Genomic DNA, 25,936 nt, shown 5'->3' with positions numbered 1-25,936 from the left:
AGTAACAGAAGAGTGGTGTGTGGGAACAAAGCTTTAACAAACTAAGGAAACACCACCACATGGTAACATGATTCCACAGGAACCAATGAAGAGAACACAAAATGGTAAATAAGAAGGGTCATCTAACACTATAAATGTACACTTGCTCTCCTTTCTTTTCCCTTCTAATACAAAATTATATTAACAATTATAGAAGATACAATATGTATAACAATAATGGCATAAAGAGGAGGAAGAGAAAGTAGAGCCATACAGTGGTAATGTTTCTATGCCTCACTGGAATAAAACTAGTAACAAATCTGAAGGAGATTTCGTTGAGATGTACATGATAAGCACTAAAGCAACCCATAAAATTTCCCTCAAAAACATACTGTAGGCTGAGTACAGTGGCTCATGCCTGTAATACATCACGTTGTGAGGCCAAGGCGGACAGATCACTTGAGGCTAGGAGTTAGGAGACCAGCCTGGCCAACATGGTGAAACTCTGTCTCTACTAAAAATACAAAAATTGGGCTGGGTGCAGTGGCTCACACGTGTAATCCCAGCACTTTGGGAGGCTGAGGCAGGCGGATCACGAGGTCGGGAGATGGAGACCATCCTGGCTAACATTGTGAAACTCCATCTCTACTAAAAACACAAAAAAATTAGCTGGGCGTGGTGGCGGGCACCTGTAGTCCCAGCTACTTGGGAGGCTGAGGCAGGAGAATGGCATGAACCCAGGAGGCGGAGGTTGCAGTGAGCCGAGATTGTGCCACTGCACTCCAGCCTGGGTGACAGAGCGAGACTCCATCTCAAAAAACAAAAAAAGAAAAAAAAAAAAAAATTAGCTAGGCGTGGTGGCACATGCCTGTAATCCCAGCTACTCAGGAGACGGAGGAACGAGAACTACCTGAACCCAGGAGATGGAGTTTGCCATGAGCCAACATTCTGCCACTGCATTCCAGCCTGCGCAACAGAGCAAGATGCTGTCTCCAAAAAAAAAAAAAAAAAAAAATTTGTGAAAATGACATTAGAACTAAGTGTTACCACAGAAAATACTGCTTTCAAGTAAAAGAAATGAGGAAAGACCCAAGGAAAAAACCCTGAAACATTTAGGAAATGAAAAGTAAACTGGTGTACATAAATGCAACTATATCAATATCAATAACATCAAATGCACATAAACTAACCCAGCCAAAGGTACTGCAATGTGGGATAAAAAAGTGAAGATTCCACTGTATGTTCTGTATAAGAGATGCAATACACTGAACAAGGGCGTCACGACCTGCCAGTGAGGAAATAATAATCTTTTCAACAAATGGTGTTGGGACAACCGGATTTCCATATTCAAACAAATGAAGTTGGTGCCCAGCATGGTGGCTCACGCATGTTATCCCAACACTTTGGGAGGCTGAGGCGGGAGGATCACTTGAAGCCAGGAGTTTGAGAACAACCTGGGTAACATAGCAAGACCCCATCTCTAAAAAAAAAAACAAAAATTAGCCAGCCTTGGTGAAGTCTTAGCTATTTGAGAGGCTGAGGTGGGTGGATCACTTGGGCCCAGAGGTTCAAGGCTGCAGTAAGCTATATGTTCACGCCACTGCACTCCAGCCTGAGTGACAAAGCAGGACTTTATCTCTTTATCTCTTTAAAAAAAATGTAGTTGGACCCCTGCCTCACACCAGACACAAAAATTAACTCAAAATAGATCAATGGCCTAAATATAAGAGCTAAAACTATAAAAGCCTAAGAAAACATAGATAATAAATCTTCATGATCATGGATTTGGCAATTGTTTCTTTGATATGACATCAAGATTATGAGCAACAGAAGAAAAAATAGATAAATGAACTTTTTCAAAACTAAAAACTACTGGGCATCCAAGAATATTGTCAAGAAAGTGGAAAGAAAAAAAAAAAAAAACATGGCCAGGTGTCGTGGCTCATGCCTGTAATCCCAGCACTTTGGGAGGCCAAAGTGGGTGGATCACTTGAGCTCAGGGGTTCAAGACAAGGTTGAGCAACATGGCAAAATGCTATCTCTACAAAAAAATACAAAAATCAGGCCAAGTGTGGGGGCTTATGCCTATAATCCCAGCACTTTGGGAGGCCAAGGCAAGTGGCTCACCTGTGGTCAGGAGTTTGAGATCAGCCTGACCAATATGGTGAAACCCTGTGTCTACTAAAAATACAAAAATTAGCCAGGCATGGTGGTGTGTGCCTATAATCCCAGCTACTCGGGAGGCTGCGACAGGAGAATCACTTGAACACAGGAGGCAGAGGTTGCAGTGAGCCGAGATCACGCCACTACACTCCAACCTGGGCAACAGAGCAGGACTCTGTCTCGGGGGGGAAAAAAATTAGCCAAGTGTGCTGGTGCATGCCTATAGTCCCAGCTACTCGAGAGGCTGAGGTGGGAGAATTACTTGAGCCTGGGGAAGCTGAAGCTGCAGTGCTACAGTGAGCCATGATTGTGCCCCTGCACTCTTAGCCTGAGCAACAGAATTAAAACCTCATCTCAAAAAAAAAAAAAAAATGTGAAAAACCACCCACTGAATATGAGAAAACATTTGCCAGTCATATATTTGACAAGGGTCTAGTATCCAGAATACATAGATCATTCTCTTATAACACAACAAGAAAAAAAAAATCAACAAAATACTTGGATATTTTTTCCAAGAAGATATTCACATCACCAACCAGCACATAAAACAGTGCTCATCATCAGTAGCCATTAGAGAATGCAAACCAAAACCCTGATAAGGTATCACTTCACACCCACTAGGATTTTTTTTTTAAGTGGGTAGAAGAGACCATAATGTAAGTGCTGGCAAGAGATGTGGAAAAACTGAAACCTTTATGCACTGCTGACAGGAATGTAAAATGGTTCAGTCACTGCAGAAAACAGGTAGTTTTTCAAAAAGTTACATAAAATCACCACATAGTCCAGTAATTATGCTCCTTCATATATATCAAAGAGAACTGAAAACAGGTACTCCGATATGTGTACACCAGGCTTCTAGCAGCTCTATTCACAATAGCCAAAGGGAGGAAATAAATACACATTAGTGGATGAATGGCTAAATGTGTGGCATATACATACAATGGAACATTATCCAGCTATAAAAACGAATGAAGTACTGATACAAAATACAATGTGGAGGAAGCTCAAAAACATTTTGTTAAGAAGCCAGACACAAAAGTTCACATGCTGTATGATTTCCATTTATGTGAACAGGTAAAACCATAGAGACAGAAAGCAGATTGATGTTACCAAGGACTGAGAAGAGGTGGGGAATATGGAATGGATGCTTAATAGTATAGTATCTCCTTCTAGGGTGATGAAATGTTTTAGAATGAGATAGAGGTGTTAGTTGCAAAACATTGTGAATCCACCAAGTGCCAAAGAATTACTCACTTTTGAATGTTAATTTGATGCTATGTGAATTTCACCTCAATAAAATAAAACTTTTAAAAAGTAAACTGAGAGACCTGGTAACAAACTGGATGTTGCTAAAGATGTGTATGTACGTGGGGCAAGGCTGAAAGCAAACATTCTGTAAAGAAAAGAGTTGCACTTTCCATTATTACATAAAAGAAATTACGTGTGGTGGCTCATGCCTGAAATCCTAGCACTTTGGGAGGCTGAGACAGGCAGATGGCTTGAGCTCAAGAATTTGAGACCAGTCTGGGCCACAAGGCAAAACCTTGTCTCTCCAAAAAAATAAATAAATAAGTAAAAATAAATAAATACAGAAACTAGCAGGGCATGGTGGCATGCACCACTAGTCTCAGCCACTTGGGAGGCTGAGCTGGGAGGATCACCTGAGACTGGGGAGGTGGAGGCTGCAGTGAGTTGTGAGATCACACCACTGTAGTCCATTGTGAGAAACAAAGCCAGACCCTGTCTTAAAAAAAAAAAAGTGTGGATGTAACCTTATTTTGTAAAAAGATACAGAGACGGTTAAAAGAAAGGACAATCAAGTTGCCATTATCTTCTATCAACTTTAGGTGTGCTGAAAGCCTTTCTTCCTCTTCAATCCCCTAAAATAGTGCTTAGGGCCAGGAAAATTTCAACAACCTAGACTTCGCAGATATATTTGGGGAAAACAGAAAGAGGAGGCAATGATCCCACCTCAGGATATCAGGCACCCATGCCCAGAAAAGTCCTCCACTTTCAAAGGAAAGAACACAAATCTCACATAACTCTTATCTCGAATGTTGAAGCTACAGCTGCCAGGGACAGAAAAAGGGGTAGATTGTCTGGAGCACCGTAAGATGTCTCCATGGCTTTGGAACTCAAGAAGTTGGTTGGATCAGTAACTTGTTTTAAGTAAATCCCTTCCAAAATATTTACAATCTGAAAAACATTTTCATTACAATTGCTGTATTAAAATTTCTGGCATTTAAAAAAAGGAAAATAGGCCGGGTGCGGTGGCTCAAGTCTGTAATCCCAGCACTTTGGGAGGCCGAGATGGGTGGATCACGAGGTCAGGAGATCGAGACCATCCTGGTCTACATGGTGAAACCCCGTCTCTACTAAAAAATACAAAAAACTAGCCGGGTGAGATGGTGGGCGTCTGTAGTCCCAGCTACTCAGGAGGCTGAGGCAGGAGAATGGCGTAAACCAGAGAGGCGGAGCTTGCAGTGAGCCGAGATCGCGCCACTGCACTCCAGCCTGGGCGACAGAGCGAGACTCCGTCTCAAAAAAAAAAAAAAGGAAAATAAACTGACCAACTGAAATAAGTCCATGAGAAACAAATCTCATTCTTCAAATTTCTCTTGTGGGCTCCTTTCTTCATACTTTCTAAGAATTTTTACAATTACTTATACTATTTTTTCCTCTTGTCCCAGAAATATGGAGAAAAATCAATTTCCTTATGTTGCTCTAATTTTAATATACTACCTCTAAGCAAATGCTTTCCAAATCAAGCAACCAACCTGTGTTCTCTTCCAAATCCCAAGTGACAACATCAACTATCTAGTATATATCCCCAATTTAACACTCTAAAACCAAACTTATATTTTTCTTAAAAAATAAAATCTCCATCTTCATTTTTGAACTTCTCTTTATAGCACTATTATAGGCTAGATTGTGTCCTCCCAAATTCATACGCTTAAGTCTCAGGTCTTCAGAATGTAATGTTCTTGGAGATAATAAGGTCTTTAGATAGGTGATTGTTAAAATGCTGTCGTTAGGGTGGGCCCTAATCCAATCTGACATCCTTATAAGAAGGGGGAGGGTCACACAGAGAAGAGGCCATGTCAAGACACAGCCACCTTGCAAGCCACAGAGAGAGGTCTCAGGAGAAATCAACCCTGCCAGCACCTGGACTTGTCCCAAAGGATCTTCCAGCCTCAAGGACTGTGAGAAAATAAAGTTCTGTTGTTGAAGTCATCCAGTATGTAGTACTTTATCATCGCAGCACTAGCAAACTAATTTAAGTACCACTTTCTCAGATATTCTAACTCAAAGCAATATAATCAACCTAGACTTCCTCTTCCAAATAATTGGTGAACTGGCCAAAAAGCCCCTTTAAGGGAAGCATCTCATGTGTAGATTTCAGAACCATTTAACCATTACCAAAGCGTTCATACTACTGGAAATATTATTAGTAACATAGATGTTAATTGCTCTAACTTGTGATTTAAGGACTTTTAAAAAAGATAAAACATAAGGTTTTGCTGTTGAAATCAAAAGACATCTCATTTCACTTCACAGCACAGATAATAACATACTTGCCAATTTGTCTTGAGTATGGGAGCAGCAGGATTAAAGACCCTGTTTGTTTAAAGGCAGACAGCTGGCCTATTTGCATATAAGAAGAAAGAGCTAGTAGAGAATGACAACACACACATACATGGAAATGGGTGATAAGGGAAAGAAGGAAAGGCCATTCAGCAAAATGGCTAAGATAACCAGGTAAAGAATCACACAGAGTTGTGTTCAAATGACAACTTTCTACTTTCAAGTTGTGTGATTTCAGACAAGATACTCAATACATATAAATGACATAATGTATTTTATTAATAGAATGGTAAGAATTAAATGAGATATCTGTAAAGAATTTCATAAGATAAATTTTTATATTACGATTTACAGAATAAGGTCTCTAGAAAAGAACATGTATTTCAGTTCATGTCAACAGAGAACACAGTTGGATTATAACTTTTTAGCAACGTAAAAGTTATAGTATTAACTAAGACCAATAAACTAAAATTCAAGAAAAAAATTTTTAGCTTAAACAAAAGTTATGTATTATTTCTTATAAATGTTTAACTAATAGTTTCCAATCAAGATGCAACCAGGCCCTAGAGACCAGAAACACAGCATTTAGGGACTAAAGGTGGGTGTCCATGGGTTCTGTAGTCACTCAGACTTCAAAGGAGATCTGAGAGGTAAAAGACTAATTCTACTTCTAAATCTATTATAAGCCCTAGGAATGTCTACCTGCATCCTAAAGGAATCTGGCATTGCTTGAATGTCTTCTATGTTCAGCTGTGTGCTATGCCATGACTCACCAATCTTCACAGCAACTATGTGAAGAATATGTTATTGAAGTCATTTGACAAACCAATTGGATCTAAAAAAACGTTAAATACCTGCTTAAGGCCAAGCATTGAGTGAGAGGTAGAATGGAGATCTGAGTCTAGGATGATTGACACAACACCAAAATGCTCAGGGCCTTTTTCTGTCTCTCAAAAAGTAAAAGCTAGAGCACTATACATTCCATGTCTAGGACAAAAATATCCAAAAAATTTCATTATCAATTATACTGTTTTACAACAACCGGAAATAAACTCAGGTGGTGGAGACACTGTACACCCACATTGGAAATTTCAGATTCTCTAAGATCAAAGAATTATATGACAACTACTTACATAAATACAAAAACACAATTCTACGTTCCCTGAGATTTTTCACATAGATTATGTAAATTTCGACCAGAAAGTTTTTAGAGATACTATAGTAAAAACCAATATATGCATCACCAAGACTTTACAATTTGTTATTATTTAGCTATGACCAGTTTATCACATTTCTTCATCCATTAATCCATCTTACTTTTCGATGCATTTCAAAGTTGCAGATGACAGTACACATCATCCCATTATACCTCAGCATGAACATCAATAACAAGAATTCAATGCATATTTCTTTTAATATGTATTTACTTTTTTCAGGTTTTATATACAATAAAAGACATACCATTTGATAAGTTTTAACATATACATATAGCATTGAACTCAAACTCCAAACAAGAAATAAAATATTTCCTATCAACCAGCAAGTTCCTCTAAGACTTTTCACAATTAATCCTCACCCCACTATCAAAAACACTGCTTTTTCTTCCATTACGTATCAATTTGGCCTATTCTAGAACTTAATGTAAATAGAACACAGAATGTACTCTTTTGTGTAAGCTTTCTTTCACCTACCATGTATTTGAAATTCATTATGTTGCTGACGTACCAAGACAGTGTTCCTTATCATTGTTAAGTTGTATTCCATTTATGACTATACCTATTTGTTGATCCAGTCTCCAGCTGGTGAAAAGAAAGGGATTATGCCTTATCTGTGTCCAGTTTCAGCCTATTATAAGCACTTTTGAACAAATCTTGGAAATGTGCTTTCATTTTCTATTAAATAAATGACTAGGAGTAGAATTGCTAAGTCATGGGTTAGAGCATAAAAACTCTGAATTTTATAAGAGTTCTCTTGCTCTACATGTGGTAGTATTACTCTTTAAGCTAATGGGACAAGTAAAGTAGCATCTCCTTGCAGTTGAACTTTGTATTTCCTTAATAATTGATGATGTTTGGTAACATTTTCATGTGTTCACTGGCCATTCAATATAGCATCATTCATCAAGCGTCTGTACTGATCCTTCTCCAATTAATCAAGCGGTATTGTCATTGTTCAGTTGTAGAATTTCTTTATATAGTCTTAATATAAGTCCTTTACAGATACAGGTTTTGCTATTATTTTCTTCATGTCTCTTGACCAGCAGAAATTTTTTATTTTGAAGAAGTTTATAGAGTGTTAGGTGTTTTCTTTAAAACAGATGCTGCTTTCTGTATCTTTACTTGTTTATTCTAAAAGCTTTATACTTTTAGCTTCAACATTTAGGTCTATGATCCATCGTGATTTATCTTTTGGGTACCATGTGAGGTAGGGAGTCAAGGTGAACTTTTATCCATACAGATGTCTAGTTGTTCCAGCATTTTTTATTTAAAAGCCTTTCTTTTCCCTCATTGGATACTTTCTTTGTTAAAAATGATGTATCAGTTCTCTGTTCTGCTCCATTTATGTGACTATATATCCTTACGCTGATATCACAGTCTTGATTACTGTATCATTAGAGTAAATCTTGAAATAAGGAAATTTAAGTCTTCCACCTTGTAAATCATCAAGATTGCTTTGTATAACATAGGCCCTTTCTATCTTCCTATGTTATAATCAGCTTTTCAATGTCTACCAAAAGAGAAAAGTCCTGCTAAGATAATGATTTGAACCACATTAAATTCGTAGATCGACTAGGGATAACCATGTTGTTTTACTTCCAAATATTCAGATTTTTCCTGAATATCTTATTGCTATTGATTTCTACTTTAAATTCTACTGTAGTTACACTATATACTCTTTAAGATTACAATCTTTTGAAATGTACTGAGACACGTTTTAGGACCCATATATTATTTATCTCAGTATGCATATCATGTGTACTTGAATAGAATGTACACTCTATTTTAGTTGCCCATGATATTCTACAAATACCAGTTAGGTCAAGGTGGTTGAAGTATTTTACAGATCTTCTATATTCTAACTGATTTTTTGTCTAGGTTTTCTGTAAGTTACAGAGTAGTCTTAAAATTTCCATCTATGACTGCAGATCTTATTAGGTGCATACAAATTTATGATTACTATGTATTTCTAATGAGTTTTATCACTATGAAATGCCCTTGTTTATCTCCAATACTATCTTGAAGTCTATTTTATCTAATATTAATATAATAACCCTATCTTATACTTACTATTTGCATGCTACACCTTTTCTCATACATTTACTTTCAATCTCTCTGTGTCATTATTTTTAAAATGCATCTCTGGTAGACAGAATACAGGAAGGTCAGACTTGCTATCCAATGTGTGAATCTCTACCTTTAAATAAAACACTTAATCTATGTTCAATTAAGGTAATTATTGATAGACTCGATCTAGGTTTGTAATTTTGCTATTTGTTTTCTTTACATCCTGATATGGTTTGGCTGTGTCTCCACCCAAATCTCATCTTGAATTGTAGTTCCCATAGTCCGCACATGTCGTGAGAGGAACCTGGTGGGAGGTAACTGAATCATGGAGCAGTTACCCTCATGCTATTCTCGTAATAATGAGTGAGTTCTAAGGAGATCTGATGGATTCATAAGGGGCTTTTCCCCCGACTTTGCTCTCATTCTGTTCCTTGCTGCCACCCTGTGAAGGACATGTTTGTTTCCCCTTCCTCCATGATTGCAAGTTTCCTGAGGCCTCCCTGGCCATGCTGAACTGAGTCAATTAAACTTCTTTCCTTTATAAATTACTCAGTTTTAAGTATGTCTTTATTAGCATTATGAGAACAGACTGATACACATCTCATTTGTTTTATATTCTGCTGTTCCTTTACACCTTTCTTCATATTCTCTAAATACATTTTAGAATTCCATTTTGACTTCTCGTTTTTTAGCTATCACCTCTTTGCATCTTTTTCTTTTTTAGTGTTTGTTCTAGGAATTATAAAGTATATTTTTAACTTTGCACAGTGGACTCATTCTACCCCTTCATAAAATAAAGACCACAGTAAGCACATAACTCCATCTACCTAGACTCATCCTTTAAGCCCAGCAGTCATATATAAATGCCATATCGTAACATTATAATTTCTGCTTTAAACAATCAGAATTATATATTTCTTAATGGAGTACAACTGCAGTGCTCTTCATTCCTGAAGATCTGAGTTTCAACTGGTATCACTTTCCTTCAGCTTGAAGTATCTCCTTAAACATTTCTTGTAATACAAAGATTTTCTTAGCTAGAAAGTATGTTTTCTTATTTGGCTATAGAATTCTGAGTTGATGTTTACTTTACCAGTACTTTAAAGGTGTTTATAGCCTGCTGGCCTGCACTACTTCTGATAAGACGTCAGCTACCATTCATTAGCATTTCTCAGGGTGCTTTCAAGATTTTTTTCTTTTTGTAGAGATGAAGTCTCACTTCATTTCCCAGGCTGGTCTCAAACTCCTTAGCTCAAGCAATACTCCCTCTTTGGCCTCCCCAAGTGCTGGTATTACAGGAATGAGCCACTGCATCTAGGCAAGATTTTTTGTCTATTAGTTTCAACAGCTTCACTATAATGTACTTAAGTGTTATTTTGTTGTATTTATCTTGTTTGGAGTTCACTGAACTTCTTCAACATGTAAATTCATGTTTTTTACCAATTTAGGGAAATTTCCAGCCATAATTTCTCCAGAATTTTTTGACCCAATTTCCCCTGGCCTCTATTTCTAGGATGCCAAGTGTTAGACTTTTTGATATTGTTCTACCAGCCACTGACGCTAGCTAGTCTCACTTTTTGAAATCTCTTTTTCACTTTTTAAGAATAACTTCTATGAATCTAGCAACTTCAGTGACTCCTTTTTTTCCTAACATTCTGTAATCTCTAATCCATTTTCATTTGAAATATTGCATTTTTTACTTACAGAATTTTCATTTAGTCCTTTTATCTAGTTTCCATTTTTCAGCTGAAGTTTCTTATCTGTGTATTCATGGTGTACACATTTTCTTTATATATCCTTAAGAAGAGTTATAACAGCTGCTAATTCTAACATAGGAGTCATATCAAGGCCAGTCTCAATTAATTGGCTTTTCACTTAAGTATAGGTCACATTTTTCTGCTTGTGTATGTGTGTGTCTACTGAATATGGATTGTATTCTGGACACTGTGCATGGTACAGTTTTAGAAACTCTGGATTTGATTATGTTCTTCTGAAGAGCTTTTTTTTTTTTTTTTTTAATAGGTAGGTAAGTTGGCTATACCACTCTCTAAACTCTTTCTTGAGCAAATGAAATATCTTTAGTTATTTTAGCCTAAGACTTTTATGCAGAATTTGGGACACCCTTCTCTATGAAAGACTACTTTATACACACTAACTTTCTAGCTGCTAGAGTCATCCCCAACTCTGTCTTGTGGTTTCTATTCAAACTTCCATCACCTGCACAACCAATGACCGAGTCCTGTCCTCTGGGAAACATCCACAAAAAATGAAATGCTCATCTTACACCATTCCATCTTCCAAATGTCAACATCCTTCAGTTTCTTCCTACTTTCTGTCCTCCTACTGTGCTTTCACATACTTTTTTTTTTAATTTTGTCCAAAAGTTGTCATTGTTATTTTCAGGAAAGGTAGTGCAACATGTGCAGCTCTGACATTATTAAAAGTACAACTCAAAAGAATTGTTTATAATACTAGAAGACTGTGAAAGTCACATCCATAGTGACTTATTACTTTCCTTTATTTTTTTTTTTTTGAGACGGAGTCTTAATTTCTCGCCCAGGCTGCAGAGCAATGGCGCGATCTCGGCTCACTGCAACCTCCGCCTTCTGGGTTCACGCCATTCTCCTGCCTCGGCCTGTAGCTGGGACTACAGGCCCCCACTACCACGCCTGGCTACTTTTTTGTGTTTTTTAGTAGAGATAGGGTTTCACCGCGTTAGCCAGAATGGTCTCAATCTCCTGAACTCGTGATCTGCCTGCCTTGGCCTCCCAAAGTGCTGGGATCACAGGCGTGAGCCACTGCGCTGGACGACTTACTTTTTTTTTTTTGAGACAGAGTCTGTCGCCCAAGCTGGAGTGCAGTGGTGTTTTTTTTTTTTTTTTTTTTTGAGACAGAGTCTGACACCTAGGCTGGAGTGCAGTGGTGGGATCTTGACTCACTGCAAGCTCTGCCACCTGGGTTCACGCCATTCTCCTGCCTCAGCCTCCTGAGTAGCTGGGACTACAGGCGCCCGTCACCACGCCCGGCTAATTTTTTTTCTTTTTTTTTCTTTTTTAGTAGAGACGGGGTTTCACCGTGTTAGCCAGAATGGTCTCGATCTCCTGACCTCGTGACCCGCCCACCTTGGCCTCCCAAAGTACTTGGATTACAGGCATGAGCCACCGCGCCTGGCTGACTTACTACTTTTTAATATTACATAGCTGTAACACTATTTCCTAAAGCAATCCTTTTCTATTATAGTCCTTTTTGTATCAGAAAACAGAAGTATTTGGGAAATGAAAAGATGGAGAAGAAAGAGGGGAATGAAGGGAAATGAGATGACCCAGTGATAGTAGTGAAAAGAAGACAGTTCACACAAAGAAAAGGAACAATCTGACAAACTCCTTGTCCTGGCGTCTTTTAGCTAAAGTTCAGCTATAAAAGAAGGGAGATGATGAAAAGATAAAATATAATTTCTGGCACAGATGCAACAATCGATATTGGTACATACAGTTACTCACTTTCATAAAGAGAATAAAAGCCCGAAAATGCCATACTAAGATAACGAACAGATACAATATATAATACATGAGTTATAATATAAAATAACAGTAAAAAAAAAGACTCCTCAATACAATCTCCAACCTTTTCTTTTTACCATGAGAACACACTGGAATATAGACTTCAGTAAAATGTTTCTATAATTATATCTTTAAAATATAATCATACAAAAAACATGACTAAGAACTCCAGAATTCCCTTTACAAGCACTCAATTTTATCAGTTTTTATATAAACATAATCATATGAGAGGTTTCTAAAATGTATGATGATCAGAGTTAAACTCAACTGTATGTAAATTATACACAGAGGATTCTGAGAAGATGGTGGAGTAGGAAGCCCCACGAATGTGTTGCTCCACCTAGAAGATCATTGCACTGGCAGAATCTCTTCTATTTAAATATTTTGAAATTCTGGAATCTACCGAAGGCTTGTAACGTCCAGGGGAAGGCCTGAACATAATTTTAATCCCTTGCAGGTATTAGCACAGTAGCAGCTATCCATTAGCCACCCTCAACCCTATAGGCAGGCAGTTGAGCATGCATTCCTAGCAGCAGCTTGCGTGCAGCTTACAGGAACCAAGGACAGGCAAAAAGGACCCTCTCTTCCAAATATAGGGGATGTGTGTCCTGATCACTGAATGCTACTTCTGATCACAGAAATGGGACAAAGAGGTGGATACACCTCTTGTTGCTTCATCTCCACTCACTGCTACAAGCCCTCTCCTACCCCTAGCCCCACCCACAAAGTAAATGCTGGGGATTTAAAGGATTTAGTTTTTCTCTTTTTCCCTTTTGGGAGTCAGATGTTAAAGACTAGGGCATTTTAAAGCAACCGTATATAAAGGAAAAACAGAAACTTCCTACACATTCCTGGAGAAAAACTCAGGCTTAGAAAAGACTCAGAAAATCTTTACACCTCAGGCTGATCCTTCACATAGAGACAGCCTACAACAATAAAAATAAACAAAAACAATAACATTAAAAAAAACAACAACAAAAAACAGCAGGCCAGGCGTTGTAGCTCATGCCTGTAATCTCAGCAGTTTGGGAGGCTGAGGTGGGCAGATCACCTGAGGTCAGGTGTTTGAGACCAGCCTGGGCAACATGGTGAAATCTCATCTCTACTAAAAAGCACAAAAATTAGCTGGGCATGGTGGTGCACACCTGTAATCCCAGCTACTCGGGAGGCTGAGGCAGGAGAATCGGTTGAACCCAGGAGGTGGAGGTTACAGTGAGCCGAGATCACACCACTGCACTCCAGCCTGGGCAATAGAGTGAGACTCTGCCTAAAAAACAAAACAAAACAAAACAGCAAATGCTGGGGAAGAGGGAGAATTTAATTTCCACACTTACCACACCATTATATTCAAATGCCCTGTTTTCAACAAAAAATAACAAGACATACAGTAAAGTATTGAGAGGTGACAATGTGCTAGCAGCCCTCACTCTCAGAGCCTCCTCAGCCTCGGCGCCCACTCTGGCGGTGCTTTAGGAGCCCTTCAGCCTGCCACGGCACCATGGGAGCCCCTCTCTGGGCTGGCTGACGCTGGAGCCGCCTCCCTCTGCTTGCGTGGAGGTGTGGAGGGAGAGGCCCGGCAGGAACCCCAGCAAGCCAGTGCAAGTTCTGGTGGGCGCGGGCTGGGCAGGCCCTGCACATGGAGCCTAGCTGGTGTTGCTGGCCCAGGGCAGTGAGGGGCTTAGCACTCGGGCCAGCAGCGCAGAGGGTACACTGGGTTCCCCAGCGGTGCCGGCCCGCTGGCACTGTGCTCGAATTCTCACTAACCCTCAGCTGCCTCCCCCAGGGGGCAGGACTTGGGACTTGCAGCCCACCACGTCCCAGCTCCCCAACTCTGCAGTGGGCTCGGGCGTGGCCTGAGCCTGCCCGACGGGCACCGCCCCCCTGCTCTGTGGCACCCGGTCCCATCGACAGCCCAAGGGCTGAGGAGTGCAGTCACAGCTTGGGACTGGCAGGCAGCTCCACCTGCAAGCCCTGGTGCAGGATCCACTAGGTGAAGCCAGCTGGCCTCCTGAGCCAGATGGGGACTTGGAGAACTTTTATATCCAACCAGAGGATTGTATATACACCAATCAGCACTCTGTATCTAGCTAATCTGGTGAAGACTGTGAGAACTTTTATGTCTAGCTAGAGGATAGTAAATACACCAATCAGCACTCTGTGCCTAGTTCAAGGTTTATAAATACACCAATCAGTACTCTGTATCTAGCTAAATCTGTATCTAGCTAACCTAGTGCGGACTTAGAGAACTTTTCTGTCTAGCACTGTGTCTAGCTCAAGGATTATACACGCACCAATCAGCACTCTGTCAAAACGGTCCAATCAGCTCTCTGTAAAGTGGACCAATCAGCTCTCTATAAAATGGACCAATCAGCAGTATGTGGGTTGGGCCAGATAAGGGAATAAAAGCACGCTGCCCAGATAGCCAGCGGCAATCCACTGGGGACCCCTTCTGCACTGTGGAAGCTTTGTTCTTTCACTCTTTGCAATAAATCTTGCTGCTGCTCACTCTTTGGGTCCACGCCGCCTTTATGAGCTGTAACACTTACTGCGAAGGTCTGCAGCTTCACTCCTGAAGCTGAGACCACAAACCCACCAGGAAGAATGCACAACTCCAGACTTGCTGCCTGTAAGAGCTATAATGCTCACCAGGAAGGTCTGCAGTTTCACTCCTGACAGCGAGACCACGAACCCACCAGAAGGAAGAAGCTCCAGACACATCTGAATGTCTGAAGGAACCAACTCCAGACACACCATCTTTAAGAACTGTAACACTCACCGTGAGGGTCTGCGGCTTCATTCTTGAAGTCAGCAAGACCAAGAACCCACCAATTCCGGACACAGTATGACACATTCAAAAGAAAAAAAAAATAAACACAACTGTCCTTGAAAAAGTCTTGATGGCAGATCTTCCAGAGAAAGATTTTATGACAACTATTTTAAATTTAGTCAAAGTACTAGGCCGGGCACAGTGGCTCATGCCTGTAATCCCAGCACTTTGGAAGGCCAAGGTGGGTGGGTCACCTGTGGTCGGCAGTTTGAGACCACCCTGGCCAACATGGTAAAACCCCATCTCTACTAAAAATACAAAAATTAGCCAGGCATGGTGGCACATGCCTGTAATCTCAGCTACTAGGGAGGCTGAGGCACGAGAATCGCTTGAACCCGGGAGGTGGAGGTTGCAGTGAGTTGAGATTGCGCCATTGCACTCCAGTCTGGGTGACACAGTGAGACTCTGTCTCAAAAAAAAAAAAAGAAAAATGAGAAGAGTCTGGGTGTGGTGGCTCATGCCTGTAATCCCAGCACTTTGGGAGGCCGAGGTGGGTAGATCACCTGAGGTCAGGAGTTCGAGTCCAGCCGGGCCAACGTGGTGAAACCCCATCTCTACTAAAAATACAAAAATTCACCAGGCGTGGTGGCACATGCCTGTAATCCCAGCTAGTCAGAAGGCTGAGGCAGGAGAACTGCTTGAACCCAGGAGGCAGAGGTTGCAGTGAGCCAAGATTACGCCACTGCACTCCAGCCTGGATAATAGAGACTCCATTAAAAAAAAAAAAAAGAAAGAAATGAGACACGAATTTAAACATTTCATGAAAAAAATCAAGTAAACACAAAAGAAGACAGTAATGCAGGAAATGAGGGCCCCCACAAAAAGCACTAAGTTATATAAACAACAAACAACAAAATGACAGAAATCTTTCTGTACAAATAATCTAAATTCAAATGGATTAAACTCTCCAATCAAAAGACAGAGATTGACAGAATAGAGAAACATGATTCAACCATATGTTGCCTATACTAGACTTTAGATCCACATAGTTTGAAAATTAAAAGATAGAAAAAGATATTCCATGCAAATAGTAACCAGAACAGAGTAGAGATGGCTATACTAATATCAGAGAAAACAGACTAAATCAAAAAAGGTTACAAGAGACAAAGGATATTATATATGAATACATTATTTGATACAGCAAGAAGACAAAAATTATAAACATTTATGCACCAATTAAAAGATTTCAAAAATACATGAAGCAAAAACGGACAGAATTAAAGGGAGAAACAGACCTTTCTAAATAACAGATGATTAAATCAATACCCTGCTCTCAATAGTGGATAGAATAGCCAGATTGAAGATAAGTAAGGAAACAGAGGACCTCAGACACTAACCACCTAGATCTGACAGACACATACACAACACTGTACCCAACAATAGCATATATATTCTTCTCAAGTGAATATAGAACATTTTCCAGGAGAGACCATATGTTAGGTCACAAATTAAGTAAAAATGTGGTATAAACATACAATGGAATACTATTCAGTCTTTAATAAGAAGGAAATCCTAGCCGGGATCAGTGGCTCATGCCTATAATCCCAGCACTTTGGGAGGCTGAGGTGGGCAGATCACTTGAGGTCAGGAGTTCAAGACCAGCCTGGCCAACATAGTGAAACCCCGTCTCTACTAAAAATACAAAAATTAGCTGGGCGTGGTGGCGTGTGCCTATAATCCCAGCTACTAGGAGGCCAAGGCACGACAATCACTTGAACCCAGGAGGCGGAGGTTGCAGTGAGCCAAGATCGCACCACTGCACTCCAGCCTGGGCAACCGAGTGAGACTCCATCTCAAAAAATAAAAATAAAAAATTCTAACAACACGGATTAACCTTAAGGATATTATGCTAAGTGAAATAAACCAGTCACAGAAAGACATATACTATATGATTCTATTCATATGAGGTAATTACAGTAGTCAAAATCATACACAAAGTAGAATGGTGGTTGCCAGAAGCTGGGGGAAAGAAAGAAGGAGGAGTTAGTGTTTAATGAGTACAGAGTTTCAATTTCACAAGATGAAAAGAGTTCTGGAGATAGATGGTGGTGATGGTAGTTACACAACATTATGAAAATATTCAATACCACTGAACTGCACATTTTAAAATGGTCAAAATAGTAAATTTTACGTTGAGTGTATTTTACAACGTAAAACATTGGGAAAAAAGATGAAAACAATGGGCAGTTCCTAGGCATTAACAATTAGTACACATCTAGTCATATCATTTTATTCTAATTCACTATTAAAACTGATTAAAAGCAAAACTGATTTTCAAAAATTTATATAAGTAAAAATAAAAAAAATTACATATATGAACATTAAATTTAGAAATATTTTTAAAGGTTTGTCAGATCACTTTCTGCAAGGTTATAATACACTCCCATGTGATACAAAATTTTGTTTAACTTTTCCATAATTCCATCTTCTATGAGTTACTGAATCATTTTTCCTACCCTTACTGGTAAGAACACAAACAAAATATCTGTTTCACAAAAATGAATCCATTATTTCAAATTTGAAAGCCACATTTACTTTTCCTTTAAAACTACATGAACTACTTTCAGATCTTTTATCTGTGCCAGCCAGCTTCTGTTGCTTACCTTCTCACAAAAGTTCCTGAGTCTCACATTACTTTACATTCATTATGTCTATTAGCCTGTATTTGCATAGAAGTCGCTACATAAAGTATATGAGAATTACATAACAAAGTTCACCTAAACCCAATTTCCTTCACACTTCTGAAAAATTAGGTTATGAGAATTCACTGCTATGTCTCTGCTGCCCTCTGTAGGTATGGTGTCTTAGTCCATTTTGCTTTGCTATAACAGAATACCATAGGGTAGGTAACTTACAGAGAAAAGAAGTTTATTTCTCTCAGTTATGGAGGCTGAAAATTCCAATATTAAGGTGCTGGCTCCTGGTAAGGACCTTTGTCCTACACCTTCCCACGGCAGAAAGCAGAAAGACAAGTGAGGGTGAGAGCAAGGGACAGAAAATTTTTATAACAATATATCCTTGTGGTAACAAACCCACTACTGTGATAATGATATTAACCTATTCATGAGGGCAAGGCCCTCATGGCCTAATCCTAATACAGGAACCATTAAAAGGTTCTTTTAACATATACCACTCTTTTAATATATACCATTCTTACATTGGTATAAAGATATACCTGAGACTGGGTAATTTATAAAAGACGAGGTTTAACTGGCTCACAGTTCCGCAGGCTGTACAGGAAGCATGGTGGCATATGCTTCTGGTGACGCTTCAGGGAGCTTCACTCATGGTGGAAGGCAAAGTGGGTGCAGGCACTTCACATGGTGAAAGCAGTGAGAGGGGGGAGCAGACACTTCACACGGTGAAAGCAAGACGGCAAAGTGGGCAGTGCTACACACTTTTATGTATTTATTTATTTATTGTTTTAATAGAGACAGGGTCTTGTTCTGTTGGCCAGGTCGGTCTCAAACTCCTGGGCTCAACTGATCCTCCCATCTTGGCCTCCCAAAGTGCTGGGATTATAGACAGAAATCACGGTGCCAGGCCACTACACACTTTTAAATTATCAGCTCTCACAAGAACTCACTCACTATTGTGAGGACAGTACCAAGGGGGATGGTGCTAAACCATTCATGAGAAATGCACTTCCATGATCCAGTCACCTTCCACCAGGCCCCATTTCCAACAATGGAAATTACAATTCAACATGAGATTTGGTTCGGGACACAGACCCAAACTGTATTAGTCCCATATTTTAATATTGTCACCATGATAATTAAATTTCAACAAGAGTTTTCAAGAGGACATTCAAACCACAGCAAATGGTTCTTGAAGACACCAATAAAATAAATTATAAAAACCCAGCCAATAATATCAAAGTACTATCAAGTTAATATGGAAAGTCATATCAGTAATCAAATACATCTGTTAAATGTCCTAAAAGAAAATACTGCAGGCCAGGCGCGGTGGCTCACACCTGTAATCTCAGCACTTTGGGAGGCCAAACTCTTGTACGCTGTTGTGGGAATGTAAATTAACATAGCTATTACGGAGAATAGCATGAAGATCTCTCAAAAAACTAAAAGATAGAACTACCATATAATCTAGTAATCCCACTTTTGGGCCAAAGGATTGAAATCAGTATGCTAAAAAAAAATCTGCACTCCCATGTTAACTGCAGTGCTATTCACAATAGCTAAGATTTGGAAACAATCTAGGTGTCTAGATGAATACATAAAGAAAAGGTAGTATATCTACACAATGGAATACTATCCAGTCTTAATAAAGAAGGAAATTCTATCATTTGCGACATGAATGAACCTGGAGGACATTACCTTAACTCAGATAGGCCAGGCACACAAAGACAAATACAGCATCATCTTACTTAAATGGGGAATCTAAAAAAGGAGAACTTAATAGAATCGGGGTAGAATGTTGGTTACCAGACGCTGGGAGAGAAAAGTGGATGGAGAAAGGGAAGATGCCGATTAAAGGGTACAAAATTTCATTTAGACAGAAGGAATATGCTTTAGCAATCTAATACACAGAATGATGACTATAATAATAGTGCACTGAATTTTTCAAGTTTTTAAAATGTATAGGCATGCAAAAAAGCAGAAAAATACAACCCATAAGGAGGCGAAATAGACACAGAAATGACACAGATAGATTTACCAAAATAGCCATTAAAAAGTTATTATAAATATACTCTATGTTCAAAATATAGAATGTATGACATGTTAAGGAAAGGCATGGACAATATAAAAAGACTCATATCAAACTTCTAGAAATGAAAACTACAATGTCAGAGATGACCAACACACTTACAGTATTACCTGCAGAATATACTGAAGAATTTTTAAAAAGTTATTAAAAAAAAGAATTAAAAAAAACCTTGAAGATGTAGCAACAGAAACCACCCAAAATGAAATGAAGGGGACAAAACAAGGACAGCAAAAATGAGACATGACACATTAAGCTGCCTAATTAATATACATGTAATTGGAGTCACAGGAGGAAATGAAAAGGGGAGTCAGAAAAAAAATTTATTGAGAAGTAAAAGCCAAAAACTTACCAAATGTGATGAAAACTACAAACTCACATATATGCAGAAGAGAGTTAACATAGTTGGCCTGAAGTAGCTATCCTTAGAAAACCCTGCTTGCAAAGCTGGTCCTTGCCTAGCTTCTGAAAACAGATTTCAAGAGAATCTTCATCATTCCATAAATGATAAATAATGGTGGGTCACTGTGCCTAAACTGTGCAAACAATATGGTTTATATTGAATACCCATTTTCTTTCCGAAGTCTGGAATTTGGGTAGATTCTAGGGAGAGGGTGCCTATGTTACCAGTCCCTAATAAAAACCCTGGGTCTCTAATGAGTTGCCTGGTACATAACACTTCACACGTCATCTAAACATTTTGCTGAAAGAATTAAGCATATACTGTGTGACTCCACTGGGAGAGGACTCGTGAAAGACTGCTGATTTAAATTTGCCTTCTTTTGGCCAGGCATGGTGGCTGACACGTGCAATTCCAGCACTTTGGGAGATCAAGGTGGACGGATCCCTTGAACACAAGGGTTTGAGACCAGCCTGGGGAAGATGGCAAACCACATTATACAAAAAATACAAAAATCAGCCAGACGTGGTGGCACATGCCTGTAGGACCAGCTACTCTGGAGGCTGAGGTGAGAGGATCACTTGAGCCCAGGAGATCAAGGCTGCAGTGAGCTATGAGCGCACCATTGCACTCTAGCCTGGGTGACACAGCAAGACCCTTTTTTACACCCTTTTTTCACCCTATTTTTGTATCCTTTCCGCGTAATAAATGATGGCCATGAGTATGACTATATGCTAAGTCCTGTGTATCCTCCTAGTCAACTGCTGAACCTGGAGGTGGTCTTGGGGAACCCCCAAAACACCATAGATTCAAAAGGCTTGACAAACACCAACTGAAAAATCATACCAAGGCATATCACAAGCAAACTGCTTAAAACCAGTAATGAAGAGAAAAATCTTAAAAGGTCAAGAATGAGAATAGCTTCAAGGTTATTGACAGCAACTTGAGCTAAGATAATGAAGCAATGCCTTCAAAACTTTGAAGGAAAATTATTTCCAACCTAAAAATTCTATACAAATTTTCAATCACACATCAAAATATGACAAAAGCATCTTCTGACATACCAAATAATTCCTCAGAAAGTTATGGTAAGATGTGTTCAACCAAAACAGGGTGAAAACCAAGAAAGAGGAAAACATGAAATCCTGGATAAAGGAGCACAATACAGGACAGAGGTCAATAAATTCCCAGAATGATAGCAAAGTCCGGGTGACAATGTTTGCGAAAGGAGAGAGGACGCTGAGTTCAAACTGGAGCAGCTAGGAGGTTGTGGGAAAGAGTTCTCCAAAAAAATGAAACTCACAGAATGCCTGCTGTCTGAAAATCTTAACAAGAGAGCTGGGCAATGATGAAAAAGTATTTTCTTCCATCAATAAGTAAAACTAGATGAACAAAAACCAAAATAATTATTAAGTCTAGGGAAAGCAAATTAGTTGCAAAGGATAAATTTCCCTTGGCTATCAATATTATTTATTCACAATTGTGTAAATTGAATATAATCTAACCAAACTTTGATATATCTGCACTGGGAGAACAGTAAGATAAAAAAAGTTCAGTGTGCTGTGAGGGTCGGAAGTGAGCGAGAAGACAGATCAATATTTATCCATGTTGAGAAGTACAGCACAAGCATGTTACTTAGAGATAAGTGAGTAAAGAAGAAAAGAATTCCTTAAGAGTCAAAAGTGGTTGTTCTTGAGGAAGGACAGAAACACACACACACACACACACACACACACACACACACACACACACACAACAGCTATGATTAGCAAATGTTATACAGAGACTAAAAGTTTTGAAATAATTCATTCTTACCTTGGGAAGTTCTGATACCTTCTCATCACTTGTCAAAGACTGATTACTTGCACAAGAAGCACAGTCTGAGATTTCCACAGCACCCTCGTCATCTTCAAATTCATTACAGTCACTAGCCTCTGCCCTGTCACTGTCGATCTCCCAGTCAACACACTGTAATTCACCTAAAAAATATAATTTTTAACTTGCTTAATTATCTCCTTAATCTTTCACTTTTAAATCTCCTTTATTCTTAGTAGTTATCCATGTCACTCAGTAATTTTAAAAAACATATTTAGGGCCAGGCACAATGGCTCATGCCTGTAATCCTAGAGCTCTGGGAGGCCAGGGTGGGCAGAATGCCAAAACTCAGGAGTTCAAGATCAGCCTGGTCAACAAGATGAAATGGTGTCTCTATTAAAAATACAAAAATTTAGCTGGACATGGCAGCACACATCTATAGTCCCAGCTACTCAGGTGGCTGAGGTTCCAGAATCGCTTGAACCTGGAAAGTGGAGGTTGCAGTGAGCCGAGATCGTGCCACTCAACTCCAGCCAGGGCAACAGAACGAGACTCTGTCTCAAAAAAAAAAAAAAAAAAAAATGTAGACCGTGAAAAGTGTATTTCTACTCTTAAATCACTGTTTCTCCCAAATCTTACCCCAACTCCAATTTTAACTACTTTTATTGTTTCTGTATCCTTGTAGAGTTTCTCCAGCATGTTTAAGCAAATAAACTATGTATTGTTATTTTTTCCTCCTTTCTTACACAGCTAGACTTTTTCACTAAACATAATTAAGAGGATATAGTAGGACTGCTTGAGCCCAGGAGTTTGAAGCTGCAGTGAGCTATGATTCACTGCACTCCAGCCTCGGTGACAGAGCAAGACCTCATCTCTTAAAAAAAACAGCCACTATAATGATCTTAACAGACTGAAGGTCCAGCCACCACTGAGAGAAGCAGATGCATAATGGCAACTGCTTCCCACATTAACATCAGTCATGGAAGCCAGGCAGGGGAACACATTAGAGATTTTCCAGGCTGCTGAACCTTCCCAACAGGAAGCCAGGGACAGACAAGGGAAAAACACAAGTGCCCTCAGAGCTGCCGCCAGCATCACACATCTTTGCAGCACTCGTTCATTCATTCACACCTTCATTCATTAGACAAAGCAAGTGCCTAAAAAGAGCCCATCACACCATTCAAGATACTCACAATACGAAATAAATACAAGAGAGAAAACAGCACCATCCCTAGCCTGAAGTAGCCCACAGATTAATACATATTGCAATGTGATGCATGCTATGAAATAACTGGGGCTTTCATCACAAAACTTTTGTGGTCACAAAACTTTTAAAAAACAGGAAGACTGCTACTATTACACTTATATTTGCATTTTACAGATAAGGAAATTGGATCTCCAGTAATGTAAGAGATTTTCCAAAAGTTATAAAAACTTTTAGACAACTGGTAAAAACCAAATGGAAGGGAGGCCGGGCACGATGGCTCACGTGTGTAATCCCAGCACTTTGGGAGGCACAAACTATACTATTTACCCATAAAAAGCATAAACTTTGTATTCTGAAATGTATGAAGACAAACCAAGAGTTATGTAACAACAAATTTCATTTACTATGGTCGAATTGCTATCAGCTTATATATAATCTTAAAATACCACTTCACCTGGTAACTACTAAAATGTCAATGGAATTAATAGTTACCAAAATGACATACAAAGTGGTCAAAAGAATTTAACTACCCTCCCGAGAAGCTGTCTCTGTACAAACCTAACCCTAGGTAACTAACATGAACTGTCAAGAGTTAAAAATCACAAGCTTATTTTGAAAACACTAAGACATTTAAATACTCTATAGATTATTTGTATATTTTAAAAATTCTAAAAGAACATGATTTCCATAATTCTACATCTGTGGTTATCAATAGGGGTGATTTTTGTCCTTCAGGCAACCCTTGACAACATCTGGAGACATCTGTGGCTGGGATCCTTTACCTAGCAGGTAAAGGCAAGGGACATGGCAGAATATCCTACAGGCAGAGGAAGGTGCTACTCCCCATAACAAAGAATCATCTGGCCCAAAATGTCAAGAGTGTCAAAGATAAGAAACTCTGCTTTCAATTGTCTAAAACATGACACAATATAAAATGTCATCTGACTAGAAATTTGTCAGTATGTTACACCTCTACCTCTCACTGGTTGTCACAGTATTTACCCAACAGGTTGGGAAGAAGGCAGTTGGGCGTGGCACTGTGTAGAAGGTGAAAGAACTGGCTATGGAGCAAAGAGACCTAAAATGGAATCCCAATCCATTCCATCAGTCCAAGCTTAAGTTGTTAACTATAAAAATAACATCTGTAATACCTATCTCCTAGAGTTGTTTTGAGAAATATTAAACAAGAAAATGTTTCTGAAGTGTTTACCATAGAGGGTGGGACTCAGTAAAATCCTATTAGAAAGGAATTTAATTTTCATTCTCTGGGACAAATGCCTAAAGGTGCAGTTGCTGGGCTATATGGTAATTGCATGCTTAGTCTTTAAGAAACTGCCAGACTCTTTTCCAGAGTGACTGTATCATTTTACTGTACACCTGCAATGTACTGGTGATCCAGTTCCTCCACCGCCTCACCAGCATTTGGTATTGTCACTATTTTTTATTGTAGCCATTCTGATAGGTGGAATGTTAATGATAAATACTAGAAAGGAATGTAAGTTTCTTCCAATATTAAATCCAATATTTAACAGAAACTGGATTTCTAACAAAATTATCAATTTACCTTCACTAGTCCCATCTTCTGAACACACAATGTTCCTGTTACAAAATCTGTCTATTCTAGAGCAATGTCCATTATCTCTCTGTAATTGAGAAAGTGTCTTATCTTCATCCGACAAATCACTTCCACTGGAACTCCATGTTATGTCTGTAAGCCCACTGGTGCTTTTAGATGTGGTAGTTTCTGTTGAAGAAAAAGAAAGCACATAAATATCATCTCCTTATATGGTCATTTATCAGAATACAATTTTATGCGTGTAATTTTGCCAAAGTCACAAATACACAAAACTCTGTGATAGGAAAAGCAATGTCTACGTCAAATCTTTCTAACCTAAAGTTCTATGTACAATCTCACTAACATTCTCTGGGTTCGAAGCCAAGTTCCAAGAAGAAAAAGTAGAACTGGTTAAGTCATACAAAAAAAGGAAAGTGACTAGAGCACAAAAGAAAACCAGAAAAATAAGACCTGAAATAACATTTTATATAAGTATAACTTCCTGGGGTATTTGATGAAAACAAAAAATTTTTTAAAATGCAAAACACAAAGTCAAAACTTATGAGTAACAGGAATGCTTCTGTGTGCTTCCTTTGCCGTGCTAAGAGCTCTGGGAGCAGGGTGCTTAAAACACTTAAGACCAAATATTGTATTTAATTACACTTTTTATTTTGAGATAACATTAGATTCATATACAGTTGTAAGAAATAACAGAGAAAACTCTTGTATCCATCACCCAGTCCCTCCAATGGTAACATCTTGCAAAACTATAACAACACAACCAGGATACTGACACTGATCCAGTCAAGATACAGATCAATTCTATCACCACAGGATGC

The 25,936-nt window shown here is 39.0% G+C and overlaps 1 protein-coding gene across 6 annotated transcripts in view; it reads right to left on the bottom strand.

Annotated features, from left to right (window-relative positions):
• LOC113219520 (DNA repair-scaffolding protein) overlaps positions 1-25,936 on the bottom strand; it is a 457,358-nt gene that overhangs the window by 393,692 nt on the left and 37,730 nt on the right. For all 6 annotated transcript variants that reach the window (XM_026456190.2, XM_026456189.1, XM_026456192.1 and 3 more), the window contains 2 exons: positions 25,107-25,286; positions 22,336-22,499 (listed from right to left, as the gene is read on the bottom strand). In XM_026456190.2, the coding sequence (XP_026311975.1) occupies positions 22,336-22,499; positions 25,107-25,286 (344 nt within the window). The remainder of the gene's footprint in view (positions 1-22,335; positions 22,500-25,106; positions 25,287-25,936) is intronic.

Source organism: Piliocolobus tephrosceles, chromosome 7 (assembly GCF_002776525.5).
Source record: "Piliocolobus tephrosceles isolate RC106 chromosome 7, ASM277652v3, whole genome shotgun sequence".
Taxonomy (NCBI): domain Eukaryota; kingdom Metazoa; phylum Chordata; class Mammalia; order Primates; family Cercopithecidae; genus Piliocolobus; species Piliocolobus tephrosceles.
Note: the sequence above shows the minus strand (reverse complement) of the source record. Positions and strands in the feature narration are given on the sequence as shown.